General features: G+C 38.9%; 2 protein-coding genes across 2 annotated transcripts in view; one reads left to right on the forward strand and one right to left on the reverse strand.

Moving 5' to 3' along the window:
* Nucleotides 1–640: 640 nt before the first annotated feature.
* LOC145913687 (ropporin-1-like protein) lies at nucleotides 641–2844 on the forward strand. Its single transcript, XM_083001431.1, has 4 exons — nucleotides 641–860; nucleotides 1474–1744; nucleotides 2113–2288; nucleotides 2552–2844. The coding sequence occupies exons 1-4, from the start codon at nucleotides 730–732 to the stop codon at nucleotides 2616–2618; spliced, it is 645 nt and encodes a 214-aa protein (XP_082857557.1). The 5' UTR covers nucleotides 641–729; the 3' UTR covers nucleotides 2619–2844.
* A 150-nt stretch (nucleotides 2845–2994) lies between these two features.
* Nucleotides 2995–20479, reverse strand: part of LOC145914348 (triple functional domain protein-like) — a 45896-nt gene continuing 28411 nt past the window's right edge. Inside the window, exons 35-56 of the mRNA XM_083002169.1 lie at nucleotides 16209–16337; nucleotides 14926–15122; nucleotides 14280–14435; nucleotides 12921–13046; nucleotides 11593–11688; nucleotides 11114–11314; nucleotides 10813–10970; nucleotides 10635–10704; nucleotides 9992–10174; nucleotides 9568–9696; nucleotides 9179–9345; nucleotides 8552–8727; nucleotides 7771–7932; nucleotides 7375–7544; nucleotides 6825–6913; nucleotides 6711–6754; nucleotides 6205–6352; nucleotides 5476–5619; nucleotides 5055–5130; nucleotides 4826–4937; nucleotides 4271–4442; nucleotides 2995–4069 (exon numbers count right to left, since the gene is read on the reverse strand). Of these exons, the coding sequence (XP_082858295.1) occupies nucleotides 3922–4069; nucleotides 4271–4442; nucleotides 4826–4937; nucleotides 5055–5130; nucleotides 5476–5619; nucleotides 6205–6352; nucleotides 6711–6754; nucleotides 6825–6913; nucleotides 7375–7544; nucleotides 7771–7932; nucleotides 8552–8727; nucleotides 9179–9345; nucleotides 9568–9696; nucleotides 9992–10174; nucleotides 10635–10704; nucleotides 10813–10970; nucleotides 11114–11314; nucleotides 11593–11688; nucleotides 12921–13046; nucleotides 14280–14435; nucleotides 14926–15122; nucleotides 16209–16337 (3053 nt within the window). The 3' untranslated portion in view covers nucleotides 2995–3921. The remainder of the gene's footprint in view (nucleotides 4070–4270; nucleotides 4443–4825; nucleotides 4938–5054; nucleotides 5131–5475; nucleotides 5620–6204; nucleotides 6353–6710; nucleotides 6755–6824; nucleotides 6914–7374; nucleotides 7545–7770; nucleotides 7933–8551; nucleotides 8728–9178; nucleotides 9346–9567; nucleotides 9697–9991; nucleotides 10175–10634; nucleotides 10705–10812; nucleotides 10971–11113; nucleotides 11315–11592; nucleotides 11689–12920; nucleotides 13047–14279; nucleotides 14436–14925; nucleotides 15123–16208; nucleotides 16338–20479) is intronic.

Consider the following 20479-nt stretch of genomic DNA (forward strand, 5'->3'; position numbering starts at 1 on the left):
TGCTTACATTTATTACGTAACAAGTTTTTGTTTGATGAGGTTTATACGGTAACCCATACTCCTTAAAATACGTTGCGTTCTATAGCCCGGTGCGCCTTATGTATGAACAAAAAACTAATCAAAGCAATTTATTGACAGTGCGCCTTATAATCGGGTGCGCTTTATGGTCCGTAAAATACGGTAAGTAAATGTATTTTTTTAACTATGCAACAAACCCTACAGCTTTTTCAGATTCTGAGAACAAAGAGACACTGTTTTCAGATTATTCAATTTTGCACGGGTCTCATTCAATGTATTTTAATTAACGAAATAAACTAAAAACTGTAAAAAGAATTTAATGAATGGCGCTGGTAAACTTTTACCAAGTTTTTCTCACCCCACTACAAAAGTAAAATAAATTTGTAGTACGTACCACCTGGAACGTTACCTAGTAACAGGAGTAAAATGTGTTGCGCTTGAGTGAGTCCAATGTAATTTGATAATTGCTCGTTAACTGACTTCTCGAACTTTAGCTTCCATTACAATCCCCGTCATTATTTGCGAAAAACTGTAACTATGTAAAGATATGTTGATTTCCAGTTATATTCTTTATCACTTTAGCTTCTTCTCAGATCTAAAGTTAAACATTTGTGTTAGCTTTGTGTGCGAACAGGTTATTAGGGATAGAAGTTTATTTTACAAAATCAGAAAAAAAATTGTTTCTTGAATCCTGCGCTTCAATCTCCCAAGATGGCACCTCCAGAAACTATGTACTGTGCTCAACAAATCAATATTCCACCAGAATTGCCAGATATTTTGAAGCAATTTACAAAAGCAGCAATTCGTACACAACCCCAGGATGTTCTTGCCTGGTCTGCAGCGTAAGTATCTGTTGATGAATTCTGTATAGCTGTATTTGAGAAGATAGTCATAACTTTATACAGTGGTATATTGAATGCAGTAGTGCTTATTTTAAATAGAGATAGGTAACTTACAATCATACATTCTTCTGAAATTGTCTTACTATATATTTAAGTGTGATTAACCAAAATCATTAAAATATATGGTTTGCTGGAACTCAGTTGGATACAGTAGGCTTGTGTTTGAAATATCTGCTTTGGTATGATTACATATTAGCTTTGACTTTCTATTCCAGCTATAGTTAAGCCCAATTTGTTTCTCACCTAAATATATGGTTGATTTTTGGTAGTTTTTAAGTTGTTATTCTTTCATACAATAGTATGCTCACTTGTACATAATGATATACATTTTTGTATTTTTTATAATAATAACTTATTTGCATATTTGTAATTGCTGCTGTAGTGGAGGTGTTTATTTAGTTATTTTTTCTAATTTCTTGCAGCCTGTGTCAAATCAGGACTGAGGTATTTGTCAAATATATTGTGACATTAGTGTTCAACGATAAATCCAAAATTATGAAAGAAATCAAGTATTTGTTGTCTCAATATTGTAACTTACACATTTTTTTTGCAGTTACTTTTCTGCCCTTTCTAACGGTGAACCACTTCCTGTCAAACGGCGATTGGAACCTGGAGCAACTGGTTTGACACCTGGCCTTCTGGATGTTATGCACCAGCAGCTGAAGGAATCTAAACTAGTCACAATTGCTTTGCTGCAGAAGAAATGGGCTGAACTTGGTCTTCCTAAGCAGCAGCTGAGTGAAATCTGTCAAGTCGGTGGATTTCCGGAAGAAGTTGACTTTATGAAATTCTTTGCTGTTGCATGCAGTCATTTGGGTGGAGGAGTAAGTTTTGCTTTAAAATAGTGTTTTGAAATGTATATATTTGATTTAAATCTAAAAAGACTACATTATGAGTAATGTGCAAGTCATAGGTTGCCCTAAAATAAAGATTTGGCAAATAATGCATTGGTATTAGTATTTTTGACTTATACATTCAAATGTATAGGTTATATGGATGTAGTTAAACTTGTTGAATCATGTATTAACTTAAAGTGGAATAAACAGTTTCAAAAGCTTTTACTTTGATACTTTTCAGTGTTATTTTGACAGGAGTGGGAATTTGCTTAGTCCAATGTTTTATTAATAATGCTAAAAAGTCATAAATAAATACATTTGGAGTCGAGGGGTGAATGTGTATATTGTATTTTCAGAATATTACCGAAGCAATGAGGATCATTTGCCAAATTCTGACATCCGATCCAGATGGTGGTGCAAGTAGGATTGACTTTGAATCTTTCAAGCACCTTTATCAATATCTTTCAAGCTTAAGTGGCGAAATTTCACAAGCGCAAATCGACGGTGTCATCCAATACCTCCAAGAAGATGTGTAAGTTAATTATTTTTGAGCCTTGTTTAAATGTCCTGGTTTGTAGTGATCTGTTAAGATTTGGGTTATATCCTATGTTGTCCACATATCATCTAAATTTGCTTTATAAAAATTTCTGAATATTTTTGATGTATTTTGTGTGTTGATGTCCACTTGCCAAAAATTAAATAAGAATTACCAACTTATACTTTTGTGTCCCGAGGTTCAGAAAAACCTATTTTACTAAATTAAAAATTAACTCTTTATGTGACATTTGTTCACAGCGATAAGCAAGCAGGAATGGTGATGCCACGGAACTTCCTTAGCCCAGAATGCCCGAAACTGTCGTAAAGCAACCAACCCATCAGCCCGAACAACCTCTTTTTGATAAACTTGTGATGTTACGGTTCGACATTTGTTTGGACACTGTGTTTATGCCACATGGCTGTTATTGTGTGGTATTTAACTTAATGCATCCACCTTTTTACGGTGTCTGTGCCGTCGTATAGTTATTTTTGTTGCTCCTGTACATTAAGAGTTACCGTTCGCTTTTTTAAAAAATACCCACATACATTTACAGCTTTGATCCATCATTTTGAGGGCTACCACAGCATTGGATTTTTTTTTTTTACATTTTCTCAAATGATATTATGCTGAAATCACCTCGTTCAAAAGAGCAACCGTTAATTCAATTCCAAGCTAGTTAGGAAGTCGATTTCACAGTCGATTGAATTCGTACATAAAGTTTATTGTTTGTGAAAAAAAATACGAACAGAGATAGATAAGAGAACTGCGACGTGTAGGAGTGAAAAGAATAGAACGAGTCCACCCAACAAACTCTGTGTGAAACGGTTGTCGATCTGCATTGCGCGGACCAACAGTTCGCAAGTGATAATGTGAAGAGTCTCAAAAATCAGCCAGGTGCACGATAACAGCACAATAACAGTACATACAGCGGGACGTTTTTGAGCACCGTCGAACAACAGAGTGCGCACTTTTGGAGACAACACCAGCATATCCCACAATAAAAAAGCGCACGGACCACATGTTCAAACATTAAAAGGGCAAAATATGTGGCGAGTGAGTGACGACATGTGCAGCGCGTAGAAAATGACGTTTTACTAAGTTGGGCATAATATATACGAGGTAATGTAGTGTGTCAGTTTAGGCTTTGCTTCGTTTACACATGCGTTAGTTGAGTTTGCTCGAGTTGTAATACGCGCCAAGTTAACAGAATTGACTTCGTTTTGCAAACGGGAGTACGTTTTGTATTGCAGCACCTAAAAACGGTGTTGCTTACGCAAAAACCATTTAGTAAAATCGGTGTTTTGCGCAAGAGTTTAAAATGATCGTCGCAAATTGCGGACAAAGGTAACATCAGAAAGCATGTCAGGCGTGACAGCGCCGCACAGTGGATGTTTTCGTTGCTTGTAAATACTTATGACGCCCAAGTGGTGATACAGGGTACAGAGAAATGAAAACAATTGAAATAACAAAAGAAAACTTGATGAATCGGTTTGGAACGAGCTGGCTGAAACACTTGGCGCCACCTAGAGGATATAGTACATTGTTTTTATCGATACAGAAAAGCCGTTGATATGTGAGTGGATGGAATAACTTGCGATAATAGTCTGATGATTTTAGAAATTCTGTTTTATCTTGCTGCAACACCAGTGGACACACTTGTGTGGTTCGTTCTGATGGGCAGGGTTTGCGAACAGATTTGGTCACTTGGTGGCGCCGATGAGCTCTCGACGAGTTTGTCCGAACTTTTGCTTTTTCGCAACATTCGGGACAACGGCCTAAAAATCGGAGGTCATTTTATAATATGCTTTCAAAGTGAACGAAAAAAAATTCCTGTTAAAGGCATGAAAACCAGCGCAAATATTTAAAAACTATATTAATATCAGTATCTCTAAAATAGAAAATACAAAAACATATTTACTTGAACAAGTCACAAACGTAAGTACGGTACCAGAAAAACATTGCAACATGACATTTACCTCGATAAAGTTCCACCGCCACTTTTCTTGGCATTTGCCCGCTTCACAGACCTTGGCGTCGACCTGGATCTTGTCCTCTGTGTGGGCATGGGGCGGCCGATGACGTGGCCAGGTAACCAACCTTCAGCCGCCGGACTATCATCACTCGCAGGGCGATGAACCAAACATAAGCCTGTGATGTTATAACAGAACGTCAGTGGGAAAATAAAGCACTTTTTTAATACGGAATATATTGTAGCTGTGAGTGACATAATATCATGCAACATTAAACAACACAAGTTTACCTCGAGGCTTTTTAGGTTATATCAGCAGTTTTTTAGTGCGTCATGCAACATTAAAGATATTATTTGATAAATGTATATACTTAACCACTGATAAGATGGATAAAATGCGTATGTAACTAAAAAATTGCTGACAATACTTAAAAAGATTAGAGTTAAACTTATATTGTAACAAAAAGCGTCGCCGAAACCTTGTTGTGTTGAATGCCCGGTTCCGAGGCGAGCAGAATACAATACAATTCAAGTGTTTCAAGATAGAGTATTGAGTGATTACCTTGGGCATTTGTGGCTATGATGTCTATTGTTTCGCCACGTTTTACGCTGATTTCGTCTTCGTGTTCCGCCTGGTAATCTTGCATCGCTCTTATTGAATTCGGAGCTGCCTGCTGGAAGAAACAATTACGTTTGAGTAACAGACTGTAAATCAAAATAGGACGTTCATATGTACAGAATAGGTTCATATGTACATAATAGGTTTGAGATTAATAGCTTGAAAAGGTTACCTTATTTGGCATTGAGTTCGACGGCGATTCAAGTCTTGAAACTGGTGTGATGACGTTGTTCGGTGACGTAGTTTCACTGCCGTAACAATATTTTGTTTAGAATCAAATTTCGTTGGATAACTTTATAATACGATTTATGAAATATCAAGTCAACTGATCACATTTAGCAAAGATAAGCGTCATTTATAAAACTCTGTTGGAATTTGCACATATGACAACACAGTTGGCAGCAATCACGTACACATAAAAAGGCAGGACTGACTGGTTACAGCCAAACACATCATCCTCGACAATTAAAAAATATGTATGATCAACGAGAAAGGACTAATTTGTTGCAAAATCTACCTAAATAACTATGGAAATTGCGTTAAACAAACCTCCTCAAAACGTTTGAACAGTTGAACATGTGACACCTAATTACCTTGCAGGCGTAGTGGGCTGCGAATTACTCGGGTAAATAAATTTACAGGTCGAGGTACGAATGTTGGCAGGGGAAAGCGGAGACAACCAGAAGGATTTGGAGTTTGAAAGATCAGGCGCAGACATATGGCTGTTGAAACTTGATCTGCAATAAAAAAATATTGACCTCAGAGAAGGTGGTTTTGCTCCTACAATGCTGGGACCGAATATGACACGAACAACTTAAGATAGAGCTATTTTTGCTGCCAGGCTGTTCTGACATAACCGTAAGGAAGTCTCACCGGATGGTGAACGAAACGTTGGTTTCAATAAACACTTTTGAAACTTAAGTGCCAGAAGAGCAATTTCTATTAATAACTTAAAGATAGGCATGTTGGTATATAGGCATAGCTTCTAGTTACATTTGACCATATCACACTATTGGCCTGACTTTGTAAAGCATTCCCATACATTGAAGTTTCTGGTCTTGATTGCAAGATTAAACTCAACCAAGCTACCGAAGCCAGGAAACTAACAAAACAATGCCCATATACAATATATACATAACTATACACCCATGGGTAACGAATCCAAGGTATGGACATTAGACAACTTTCACATACCCGTAAGAACCTGCCATTATCAATCGCCGTAAAAACCTTCGCTTGGGGAATTATTTTGTCGAAATATAACACAACAATGTACAATTGCAGTGATGTGTGTTGCCAGCAAGAAACACATGTCGGCTTACCTAACAGGGGTAGCTGGATTGCTTGATGATGAGAAACGTTGGAAATTGAGTGTTTGTGTTCCTTCTACGTGTCCAGCGGCGCTCGCAGGGCGTGGTTGAAGTTTGCATCGGTTGTACGTGTTCATCCATACACTGTCCAACGGTGACTCTATTGGACAGAATATTAGGTAGTGTTAGGTCAGTCGGTGGAGCTGTAATGCTTGTCATAATATGATTTTCCCTGTGAATGTCTGTGGCGCACACACGTTTTTTATTTTATTTACTGGTTGTATTATGTGTGTGGAATTGTTATGTTCGGTGAATGTAAAGCCTGTACATGTAAACACGTTACGCCGAGCTGATATTACAGAAGGCGTTGTTTAGTTTTACATATTAAACTTGTCAGGATTTTGGTTAGGCATAAAACTAAATGAAAAAAAAAACTTTTGTTTATCGAACTATACTCCAGTGTACATTTGGTGATTAGAAACGCGCAATTAATTAAAAATGTTAACTTTTTGTCGAACCTTTGCAGTCCGAAGCTTCCGGATCTGAGCCGTCCGAATCCCTCCTGAAAGATAATAAATAAAGTCTGTGAAAAATGAAACAATAAAAGAGACAAGTAGGAAACGCGTGCTTACAAAGGCTTTATCGATGTTGGTCTTTGCGGACTGGATCTGGCTGAATTCACCAAACTCGAATCAACCATCGTCTCGACGGGGTGGATTCCCTAAAACACAAGTCATAAAATAATGTTCTTTTTTGTCATAGGTTTGAACAGTGGTTCCCGCACTAAACCTTTCCAACTGTAAATCTATCGTGGGCAAATTTGTTTCTGTTTACAATTTGCATTCGCAGACGGCGGACTATTTTTTATTTGTTTTCTCCGTAAGGTTGCACCTAGTTTGGTGCCCAACGGATGACGGTGATTGTATAGTCACCACAAAGTGGAAGTCTTTGCTTGGCCGTTTGGTCAGCAAAGTCGTCTGATAGTCACACCAGCTGCACTGATGAGACCTTTTAAGTCGAAACAGTGGCCATCTGTCTGCAGCTTATACACTATTTATTATTTGCCTACAATATTTACGAAAAAACACCTTTTCTTTACATAAATAGTTACGCGACGCCCTTGGAAACTCAAAACGACGAATCAGGGCACAGTTTGAGAACTGAGCAAAAAAATTTGAATACCTTCAATGGTTGTCTGCCACTGGGGGTGGTCGTGGGTTTTTGTTTTGACTGTGGTGGCGATGATGCAGGGCTGTCGCCGATGACGTGCGGCGTTGACGTCACCGGCGCGGCCTGCGTCACGACCGCGCCACCCGCTTCACAGTTTAAATTGTACGTTGGCTTGAAAGTAGCTGAGTGAGGAAAAATGAAAGGAATTAAATATTTTTGTTTTGAGGAACAAATGTTAAAAAGAACATTTATCACAACAATATTAAGGTTTTCTTCTTGAAATCAACCTTTTTTTTCATTTTTAATGAACCATAGAAGTACATAGGTAAATACTTATTCTTCCTTATTTCATTACGTTAAGTGACTTTTTACAAAAGAACAATATCTTGTCACTGCGAAAAAACTTACATAAAAATTGTCGATCCTGTGTTTTTGTCCTTCCACGACTGTTGGTATTATTGCTGTTGTTGCTATTATTATTACTATTGTTGTTACTGTTGTTGTTGTTGTTGTTGTTGTTGCTCGAGCTCCCAAGTTGTTGTCGCTGATAACGAATGGGGGCTTGCAGGGCTGCACAAAACAAATAACACCATGCCAAATGTCACAAGATGTCACGTAACAGGGTGTCACATGTCACATGTCAGAGTCACAACCCATCAGGCTCCAAGGTCAACATCGATTTTGAGTCACGACGTACGTTACGATCGAAACTAATTTGGCACTTGCCAGGCGATAATTCAATTAAAGGGCTTTCAGAATTTCAGTTGCTGTTTGCGTTGCCATTTGCTTTTGCAGAAGTTGGAACAAAAAATCGAAAAAAAAGTTTCCACGTTTGCAACAAAATCAACAAGACAATTTGCCTCATTCTACAAAAGCGTAAATATACGAGTTAAAACAGCGGAGACAGAAGTAAGCTTGACGGCAAACATTTCATCTCTTGCCATGCCATTCACGTCGTGCTTATACTCATTCATCATGGACGTGCCTTCATTTTTTGCTTTGTGTTTACGATCGAAAGAGTTGAAAAACATACTACTGCCGTTGCTTGGCAAATTTCTTCCACAAATATAAAGTGAAAAATGATAGTTTACAGATACCAGTACAATTTTAAAGTTGTGTACTTGGATGACTCAACAATTACGCTCAGATGTGAACTGGCACACAATGCAGAAAAGCTTTGCAAATTTACCGTTCAGGAAATCGAGTTGCGATTCCAGCTGTTGCTTCACCACCTCCATCCACGTTTCCTTCGTCTTTGGTTCGGAAGCGCACAGTTCTAACGTTTCCTCTCCATTGCGTTTACTCAACGTAAATCGGGTATCGGAACCGGGGACGTCCCGCATCAGCAGGTCTGAGTTCTTGATGCTGCGTGATGAAGAATGTGTTGAAGTTTGCTGGATTTTGTATATAAACGCTTGTGGAAGATCTTGGGTGGATTTTTGTGTCAAAAACAGCAACGAGTGATGAGATTTACGGACGAAGATTTTGATAGAATAGTTTTGCCATTTGTTCGAAGTCGAACATCAGTAGCCGTAACTAATATAATCGCACCCTAAACCGTTTCTTCTTTAAAAAGGATCAATCAAAATTCGTTAGAAGTTGGTTCAGTAACTCTATTTTTGAATGTCAAAAATACACTGGTTCAGCGATATCACTCATGATTCATGATCAATTGATCGGCATTAATAATATCAAATACTAAATGGGCAAATCATCGCTTTTGTTTTGCATGAATAGTTCAATGAAATTATGAATTAGTCATGTATCAAATTTGCGTCCAAAACCCCACTAGTCGAAAACATGTACAATATCCCACCTGGTTTTGTACACGAAGCCACGCTCCTCTACACGTTTATCTACGAGCTCACTGAAGATGACAGACTGCTCGAAGAAAAAAACTTTCCTCTCCTTCTCGTGTCCTCCGACATCTTTCACAAGGAAAGTATCCTGGAGGAGAAGTTTACCTTGCGCTGCAATGCGACCCTGCATAAAAAACACAATATTTTTCGTGATGTGTTGATTACCAGTAAGGTTTAAGTTGTTGTTGAACAGCCTCAGTGTTAACAAACCAAACATTAAGTTCACTGGCGTACCATGACTTCAGACCATTCAGTCTTAACATTGCATTACATAAACGAATAGAACAACTGGTTAAACCGGGCGGGAACCAATAACTATGTTATCGAATCTGTGTAGATTTCTTACCGTATAACCACTCATTCTGGCAACCATCATCATATCATTGGCGAGTTTGGGTACGACGTGCATCACTTGTACGGCAGCTTCCAAATCCCGACATTCCTGCCCAGCGCGTTTTGTGAATTTGAGAAAATCCTGAAGAAGATTTAAAACTTGTAAAATTTGTTTGTGTTTCACATAATTTTACTGATGTTATAATTAAGCTTAGGTTATTTTGCCCGTTGCAGTTAAGTAAAATAGAGAGGTGAGAGGTGCATATGGGAAAATATACGAAGGCAAAATTACAATGTACATTGCATAATGGGTTTAAAAGCAAAAATTCGGTAAAAAAAACTCTAGTTACAGAAGAAGAGCATTTCGAGTCTCAACACATATCGCATAATTAGAACAATGATAAATTGCACAAAATGCATCATAACATAGTCCGAACCTTCAGGAGGAGTTGGTATTTCATAATTCGCTGTACTGGTTTTATGAGGAAGTCGGCAATATCGAGTTTGGTTCCAACTTCGCTCTGGATATCGGTGAAGTAAGGTTGCTTGTATTTATGCACGAGATATTCGGACAGCGGCTTGTTCTGGCAATATACCACGTACATGTGCAGTCGTCTCTCCTACACAACAAATATGCGGATTCAAAAGCTGAAAATGCCCCAAGGGCGAAATATTATTCCAAACAACAGCTAGGCTAATCCTGTTGTCAAAAGTCAGTGCTTTGTGTGCATATTGCCATTACGAAGGTACACAGTCATCGCTAGCCCAGCATCCGCAGTCTATATCAAAATTTTTTTTCAAAATTTGAAGTCATTCAAAAGCTGAGTTTGTAAATTGTCATAACATAGCCCTCTTTTCGTATGAAATGTTGACCGTACGGTTTCCAAACCCGTGCTTGCAAGGTTTGCAAAACGTGCGACACTATTTTAAAATATTATCCATAACACGTATAAAACATAAATAAAAAACCCAAAACCTGCAATACCGAAGCAATATTTTGGAAAGTTTCAGTAGCGGTGACACTAAATTTGCACATTATAAGCCCAATATTATTTCGTCAACAGAACACGTTTTACTCACATAGCGTTTGAAAAGCTTTCCAAGGTAATCGGGATCGTCTTTGCACTTGTTCAACTCCTTCACAAAGGTACTGAAGAAATAAGCACATACAATAAGTCCGACATACAAATATGTACAGATAACTACGAAACCACAAACTTATTCCGTGTCAAAACAAACCTAACGTCAAATTACTCACTCTCTGTGCCATTCATAAATCTGGGCGATGTTTCCGAACAAAACCCTTTCCTTGCCCTGGTCAGGTACGGGTAATCCCCTATCCAAAACTTTGGGCATGTAACCTTCGGCGATGTGCGCGAGGTCTGTGACGTACTCTCGTTCAGTTTCGAGAAGTTCCTGCGTTCGGAAGGAAAGATTGGAAGTTTTTGAATGATGTAAGCTTTCATTGTTTGGTTACACAAAACTTGGAGATTACATTTTTTGCTTTTTTGAAAAAATCTCAATCCTCACAAACTTTTTGAAGAAAACTCGAAACTTACCATCAGGACGTAACTTCTCTTCTGTAGAGATGGATTTTCTTCACTTTCTCCGAACGCATTTAGCTGAGACTTTGACGGAGACGTCTGGGGACTGACTTTCCCCTCGTTATTTACAATGCCGTTGGGTGATGGATTCACTTTGTCTGATTCCGATTCATTGCTAGTTGTTGGTAAACGTTTGGTTGATTCAGATGTGGAAGGCTGGAAAAGAAGAATTTGATAGATTGCGTATGTTTCGAGCTATTATTCAAACTCAAATCCTGGCTTATATTTAGCGCCAAGTGGGTTAACAGTCCTCATGCATATTTGCTTTTGTGAGAACTGGCGTTACGCCAGGCAAATACAAAACACAAAACCGCGTTAAGACGGATAGTTTGCGTGATTGTGTATTATATTTATCCGAAAGGGGACGAAGTACGCACACTGTGTACAGATTTGTAAAGCAGGACATATACTTCAAAATTTCCTGAGTGACTTACCCTTTTCTGCCACACTTCCCCAGGGGCACTTGCGTCACCTGTGACGTCACGCTTTGGAGTGGTCTCCGCGGCACTGATGCGTAACGGCGAGGATTTCTGCGTCCAATATAAAAGTGTGTTTAAAGGTGGCTCGAGGTCATGGGATAAAATGACTGTCATTGGAGTGTAAGCGCAAGAGAAGGAAAATCAATGACACAAGTCAACATAGGTTGTGATTGATTCTTGGTAGGCTGACAGCGCATTGATCGGGTTGCGACACTGTTTGCCTTGCGTTACTTTATTGCAGCGAATGAGGGTCTGATGTGACACCGGTGCTTTTTCAAAGTAGAGCGTTTGGTTGCGCGGAAAATGGCACGGGCATCAAAATCCATTTCAGTAGAAATCGTGCTCTTTTTATTGAATTCTTTTTGGTAAAAATTAAGTAATCTGCAAATTATCCGTGGTTGAACGACAGTTGAAAACATGTTTTTTATAAATAACTTGAAACACTTTAGGTAGCTCTGTTACTGAGTAGCCACGAGCTTATTTTTACACTGTACGAAGATCACTCATAATTATGTTTACGTCGAATGACCTGGTTTGATAAAATATGGGGCTGTTTTTATGGGTCGGATAGTTTGACGAAGTACAGTAGATATATTTTGGAGCGCAGAAGTGCATTGGGTTGTGATATAAAGGAAACTATATATAAGTGACTGCCGTATTCGCAACAGTACAGGGATAATTGAAATTGGCTATCGCAGGTTTAAGTAGGAAATCAATGCATTAGTGTTCAATTACCACCGTCGCCAAATTAAAAAACAGCCGCAAATCAATGCCACGATCAAATTCGGCGACGTTACTTAAATGAGAAGTAAAACAGTCAACACATGCAACAACACACGTTATGTAAGACAAGCAAGCATGCGTTGTAGGGTTTGATGCGATAAAAACATGCAACATGCTGTTAGTGTCGTTTGTTTGTTCAACCTTGCCGTTCCCATTTTTCTTCGTTCGTTTTTAATGGTTTTATATTTCTGCGTATATATACGAACTAGTGAATGGCAGTAACACACTACGGGTCCATTTCTACTTCACAGCATATTGCTTTAGTTGCCAATAGTAACTTTAACATGGCGGCCTTCTACTTTAATAACAACAAATAGGATTTTTTATTTGAGTTTCTAACCCTTGTAAACACGTTTACCCAATAACGCTTAAGCGCAGATAGGCTGACCGCTAACATTCAACAAGGTGCAGAGTGTTAGTGCTAATAACAGCAGTAGTGACAAGCTATGCGCACAGCAGCAGCCACAGGCCATTGTGTTTTAGTGCAGAATATAAGTCACCGAGAAGGTGGCGCTCAATAGATCTTCCATTTCCCGCCTCAGATCGTTGGAATGGGAGTGGTTAAGGTCGGGCGCTTGGGCGTCGAACTCGCCACTTGCTGACGCAACGGAGCATGCAGACGAGCACTGCGATGACGTCACGGGGTGAGAAGACAACATAAACGGACAACCGGGTATGGGGCGATGGAATATTAAAAGAGAAACGTAGAGTGGGGGGTTACACAACGACACACCGAAACATAGAACATAAGGTACGGATTCTTAAAGAGAAATCCGATCGTAAACTGAACATAAACTGAGGTTTATACAGGCCGTACCTGAGTTTACTGATAAGGGACGGTAAAAGTATCGTTAAACAACACAGAGGTAGAAATTGAAAAAAAGTATTTAAAAAAATTCAATTCAACATTCATAAAACTATACTGCACTAAGCACCATTCATTTAAGTCGGTGCCACACAAACAAAAACAAAATGTATATATTCTTGTCTAAAAAGACGAACTTAAAATTCGAGAAAAAATAAAAGCCACAAAAATGTGTCGATCTATGCAACGATCCGATACTAGTTCTGTGACGATAAGGCGCCTTTATCCAAACGTAAGTTTAGAGGCGCTAGTAAACCATGGCTTGCATTAGCAAACCAAAAACGATTAAACACGTGAATAATGTTATAGATACCAAGAAATCATCATGGAAAACATCAAATGATTAAAATGAACCCGCACGGTCCCACGTGTAGCTTTGAACTGATATGTACAAACCTTATAATATGAGTCTGAGTGCGATTATGAGGTAAACTAAGCTGTACCATTAGATCGTTTTACATTCGTTCATTACCTCGATCGAATAATGATTGATGTGGAAATATGACGACACAAATTAAACCACTTTGCTCCGGGCGATTTTTTTTACTTTTACATCATAAATAAAAGGTGAAGCAAATTTTTACAACACAATTTCAAACACGATGCTAAGTAATTTAATTTGTGTCGCATAAAAAAAATTCAATCTCCAATACAGGGTTTCTTAACTGGAGTCCTTGCCCCTCAGAGGTTCGCTGTGGCTTATCTGGGGGGTCCACGGAGCTTGACAACAATGCTTTGAACGTTCGTTTTGCATAATAACATCACCAATGAGGGTATTTTTGCAATTTTGCATACAGACGATAATTGGGTACAACAGAGTTTACAAAATGGTCAGGTGATCCACGGGCCAATGAGTTAAGAAACCCTGCTCTAATATAAAATGCGAACAAAAACACAATGTGGCATTTCGATACGTATTGCGTGACGTAGACGTTTGAACGCCACCAACGTTATCACAATGTAAGGATTTGACGATTCACTCAGGCGTACTAACCTGACTTCCGTTACTCTGGGAAGAAAGGTTGTTGCCGACGATCTGCATCGGTGGTGGAAGTGAAGGAGCCAAGTCCTCATCTTCGGTGTTGTCCGCCACCAAGTGTTTAACTGATGAAGGTTGGAGGTATTGATTCGTCGTTCCATTGGACTTTGACTGAAAGTGATGAGGTATTGTTAGGCTTTTTGTATGTTGTGGGCGAATACAGCGAAGTCATAAGACCTGTTGCAGCAAACATCACTGACTTTCGTGTAAATTGTACGGCGAAACAGATTTGGAAGACATTTCGAAATAACGTGGCAATTGCATGGAAGTATAAAGAACCAAAATATTCATAGAGCTGCAGACAGTGGTGCACATTGTTTCGATAAGCAAGGCTGTTAAAAGCACAGATATTTCCATAAAATACCAATTGTCCAACGCCATAAAGCTACATACCATTATTAGAAATGATAATCTCTAACCCATCAGAAACCCATCATTCAAACCCTTGGTATGAATTTTTTAGTCACACTTTTTTATCAAACAACATCCAAAAAAAACAACTAGCAGTTCAACATGATCCTTGTAATCAATTTGAAATTCGCCCAATAGCGTGTTGAGAAAACCTTGCGTTGACGAAACTATTGATCACTGAAAAACCAACCTTTCTCACTCTTCTTGCAGAAGGCGAATTTTCAGCAGTCCCAGGTTGGGTTCCGGTGTGCGTCACATCCGACCCAGCATCTGGGGAAGGGTCCTTCGGCCCATGTTGGGGGTTCGAGTTGGGGATTTTATGGACAGTTGCACTGCCGCCCGCGGCCACCTTCTTTCTGGCAGTCGAACTCCACCATTTGCGAAAGCCTGGAATTTTGAGGTCGATGAGGTTGATTTTTTAGATGTTGTATTTTCAGGAATATGAACGGTAAACACTGATGATGGTGAGCACAGCGGTGTTCGAAACGTAGGCTTCTAGTGATTAGCATATTAGCTTTGGCTTTACTATTCCATGAAATCAAATTCACGTTTTTTGCACCCACTCACGTTCTTTGCACCCATGAACGGCAACATTTACGCAACGAGTTTATGCAACGTCTGCTAAATATAGAAAATTCCTTTGCATTCACCCGACGTCAAACCTCGAAAAAACGGTGCGGGTCATTGTAATTATGACATGGTTTTAAATATTTAATGTCCACTAACGGTTTGGGATTGACATGAGGAATAAAAGCATGGATATTTTTTTTTGGTAAACCAGGTCGCTTTTATGTGTTTATCACATTTTGGTTTCGAATTTTTCCGAAAATGTTAAGGTGAATGTGACCAGATGGTATATATCCCGTATTGTTTACCTTCAACGCAACAATGCAGATAGGAATGTAAATACGAAACGGAAAGATTTTCTATATACACATCGTTTAAATGTAAATACTGGTGAATAAAATGCAAGTAGATTTTGAAAACAACAAATATTACATTGATTTAATCTTTTAACGAGTTTCCGTTCATTGGCGGTGAATTTCGCTCTCTTACATAAAAATAAAATTCAAGCTGTACAGTAATCTGATTTTTTTCGCAAAAAATGTTAGTGAGCGGCCAAATAGGAGGGAGTGATCGAATTTTGAAACTTAAGGAAAAGGTTTGGCTGAAGAGGCTGAAATGTGATCTTGTTTGACATGAAAACTGTTTTTCTTTTGGGAAATACCTAAATGCTGTAAATTGCACAACGTTTATCTCAACCTACATCTAGATTGCATTCTGAAGTTTCAACAGGAAAACACCCACCGCAACCACGCAGAAAAATCCCAAAGAGCAGTGTAGGCAAAGGTCGGCTGACAAACCATTAGCGCGCATACCTCAGGGACCGCATTATTTACTGAAGTTTTTCCTCCCCGCGCCCGCCCAACACAAGGATGCATTGATCCGCGGACGCAAACACACAAATCCTACCTGATCGCTTTTCGTTGGGAAGGGTGGCCGTAGATCCGGGCACATTGTTCGCATTTTTCGTGGAGCGGGTTTGCGTGAGGGCCAGGTCGCCAGCCGAGGAACCGCTTCCTGATTGTTGCTCGGGGTCCCCTGCAATAATAACGATACAAATTAATTATTATGAAACGTGCCAGTCTTTATATGTCTACGAACTTAATTATCTTGTAATTGAATAGTCTGTTCTTCTGGCACAATAAAAACGTAACTTTATTAACCGACGTTTCGCCTGTTATCCAACAAGGCTTCCTCAGGGTAATGATACTGGTACAGAACACAACAAACACCAAGAAAACATACCACAACGAAAAAATATAACTGCACATTAGTTTTGCGAGTACCACACGCTTTTACATCTGATGAAGCGAGAGGACTCGCGAAAGCTAGTGTGCATTTTTTTGAATACAAAACTCAGTATCTAGAAATGTGTGATGACAGGGAAAATCGTGTTTTGAATGGAACACATTAATAGACTTACTGTAGGCAAAATATTGGACTTTTTCTTTGACGTGGTATTGCTCATACGTCGATATAGAAAGTTATGGGTTTAAGCGTCAATAAAAGCAAAAAAGTCTAAATTTCAGTCTTGGTGTTGGGGTTTCAGACACATTTTAAAGCGTGGCGTTGATTTTAATTGAATAAAATTTTGTGCAAAAGTGAAACAAGGTTAAAACCCTTTTTTCTCAGGATGTAATGATAATGATAGCAGTATGATCCATATTGGAAAAGTGGCAATTGGATATAAAATAAAAACAGATATTAATACTTATAAATAAAAGAAATAATGATCCTGTGCAAATGAAAATTCGTTAAAATTTATGCTTAAATGATCAAGGAACAAATATTTTAGCGTGTTCCTTGTTAATGCGCAATCACCTGAATGAGGCTGCAAAGATTTGCTGTGTTTCGAGCACAAAAGCCAGGGCGGGCAGGTGGACAAAAACTTATAGCAATCCATCAGAAGAAAGGACGTAACAGTCAAAAAAACTACCCTACGTAAATGACCAACCTATCAGCTGAGCATCTTGCGAAATTTTTGCACACAACGATCACCTTTGCAAGAATAAATTTATAAAAATACAGAACCGAACACTCAGGCACGCATAATTACGTGCAGAAAGAAATGGCTTCGACAAGCCCTTGACTCGTGTAAAGTATATCTTCCAGTTTAGCCTTCGAATTCCAACTTGTCTATTGGTTTGATGCTGTTACAATGCATACCATAAACCGTGACTACAAAAAAGATTAAATATCGCGTAACTCTTAGAATAGGTGTGATTAGTTGCCTTAACAGTACACAACACAAAAATACATCATCGTATTGACAGCTCGACTATCTAACTGACTGGCACAGCTAATGAAATTCCTGCGGGTCCTATCAACTGGGCGCACCTTGCAGGTGAAAGCGGAGCATGTCAAAACAAACATGCGTCAATTCAGTAAGGACTGCCTATGCTGATCACCGTACTGATCGAATGTGGCATAATAAGCACGAATCGCTATGGCTATCAACGGAAACACAGTCACGTCATAGACATGTTTCCCAGAGCCTTTAGAGACCTAGGTTTGAGTCACACAGCGAAGCTATCATGCCTGCGGTTTGCTGTGTATTACTTCAAGCAATGCGACGCCCGATTTAGCGGTTTGTGTGGTTGGGGAAACTTTTAAAGCATTCAGTGGATTTACGTGGAAGTGCTGGGGATAAAATGGTTCGAGTTCATCAGTCAAGCCCCCCCTACACTTTTTGCTAGCTCAACTATTATCAATATGTTAAAATTTTCCGTTTAAAAGTCGTATAATTTTAGGATATATTGAAGAGGAATTTAATAGAAAGACTGTACTTCACAAACCAACATAGTAACCCAGCATTCGTGTCTACATCTACAGATGTAATTTATGAAATATTACAGTTAAATTCTGTGTTTCGTGTGACATTAAAAACCATAAAATTCGTAATACGCCTCGCCCCCGAGCACGGTCGCGACCCCCTAGTTTGGGAAACCCTACATTAATCAAACAAAAATCTACTGCCGACCTGTAAGTGCAACAGTTTGTTGGTCGTATCTTTATTTAACTCTAAAGGATGTTCGTGGGTGTAACGTTCAAACATCCCAATCAATAGCATGATATTTTTACTGGCTGCACAAACTTCATCATTGAACTCAAAACAAGCCTGTTTAATATCAGAATACCATTGCATTTGGGATGATTTGGACCACTAATTTACAGGCAACCTATAAACGCAATAATACGGGTGTGGCATTTTCTAGTTCATCCTTCAAGTTAAGGTTGTTCCGCTTCCTGAGCGAAAATTGATATCAAGGGATTATATTGTGCGACAGCAGACAACAGTTTCAAACCTATTGCCATTAGAAAGTCAGGAATTTTCGTGCATTCGAAACAATCATTTCGAACCGGTTTGTTTCGCAAATGCGGAAGTAGGATATTAAATACTTGGCGCCATGTGCAATGCAAGTAAAATATAATCTTCATTTGAAAAACAAATCCACAATCCACCAGACCACATGAAATATTCAACACTACTCTGAATACATATATTTTGGACAAGGTATTTAATTGTTGAGACACTTGTTCAAGTTTCGGCACAGAATCAAGTCTTGCTGACTCCAAGGGTCGCCATTGTGACGCAACAAATACTGACATTTGCGTGCAAACAACCACTAACAATTATCGAAACACGCAACCGAGACAGCAAAATCCAACGACCAATGGATCAACCCTCTGGGAAATTTTACCCGTTTAAACCGCGAAAATTTCCTCTTCAAGGATACAGCGCGTGACAATTGGGTCTGAAAATTGTTTTATGCTGGACAGTATAATGAAAGTATGTCGTGTTCATATTGGCATTGTTCTATTTGCGCATCCCAAGAAGTACTTCCAATTGCCTGAGCGATCTTTTCAAGCCATTCGAGACTGACAGATTATGACGCGATTGAAAATTGCAGAAAAATCAAGTTTATCAGACTTGACATATTCCTAAATAAATTAAATTTACACTATTTTAATATCTGTAGGCGCCTGGGAATTCAAACAAAGTGACTCTTGATGTAACCACCCCAAAGAATTTTCGCGGTATATATAGAATGCATAAAAGTTAAGGGAAGATATGAACATTTTATATTGCACAAAAATTAGTAGTTATGACGGTATGAGTGATATGCGCCATGAGTACAAAAAAATGTAATGTACGTCACAATGCAATTATGACTAAGTGTTTCGGACGTACACTAAGAAGATGACATAAGCACTGAGCATGCGTGTCGAGCGCCACGCATTTGTTGCGTAAAATATGACCCAAATATACATTGCAGTACAACAAACGCCTTCTTACTAATTATCACATAACACTGTTAGCACAGATGGCAAAGCAAAATTGTTCCAATCATCGTGTAGAAAACGCAGTTTCCGCTCAGATAGCGGCTCCTGACAACGAATGCGTCTGACTTGTTTGTTTGGCATTCAAAAACCGGTTTCAAGAAATTGACTTGTAAACCATATGCAATATGCACGAGCATTTGTATCACGTCTGCAAGCGATATCCTCAGTATTTTTGGTAAGTAAGTCTGAACACTTAATAATGGTGGCGAATTGGTTGCATGCGACACAACGAAAATACGTTAGGTAGTATTCGGTTGGCAGTACTTTTTTATATTTATACTACAAAAATGGCAGAACTATGCAAGTTAATATTGACACAACCATGTCTAGCATTCTGGCGCAATGACAGATGCGATTGCTCTGGTGTGGGATTTGTTTGAGCCGGGAGAGAGGCCTCAGATTCACGACAAATCGATACTTCCAACCGAAATCGACCCAATGCCACGTTCAAAGCGTTAAATGAAAGTTTGATTGGAATGTACTCTGATGGGAAACGAAAGTTGTCCTGTCGTTGCCGTGCTTCTACTTAGATATTGCCGACGTTTTACTTCACGATGCAGCAAACTGTTATTCAGACCACTGTCTGAGAAAGAAATACGTTTCTGGCAATAATCACGGCCCATAATGCAGAAAACAAAGTTATAGTTTAATTCTACTTATGATTCTACTTAGTTTCTGGCCAAACGTTGGACAAACGACTCTAACTGACTTAAAAATCGGAGAATCATGTGACTACATAGTTTGTAGCTACGGTAGATGAAAAAGGCACAAAACGCAAAATGTTGGTTGGCAAAAAACACACTCAAGAATTGGTCAAACGGATAGCGAAATGCGAG

Source organism: Ascidia mentula, chromosome 9 (assembly GCF_947561715.1).
Source record: "Ascidia mentula chromosome 9, kaAscMent1.1, whole genome shotgun sequence".
NCBI lineage: Eukaryota > Metazoa > Chordata > Ascidiacea > Phlebobranchia > Ascidiidae > Ascidia > Ascidia mentula.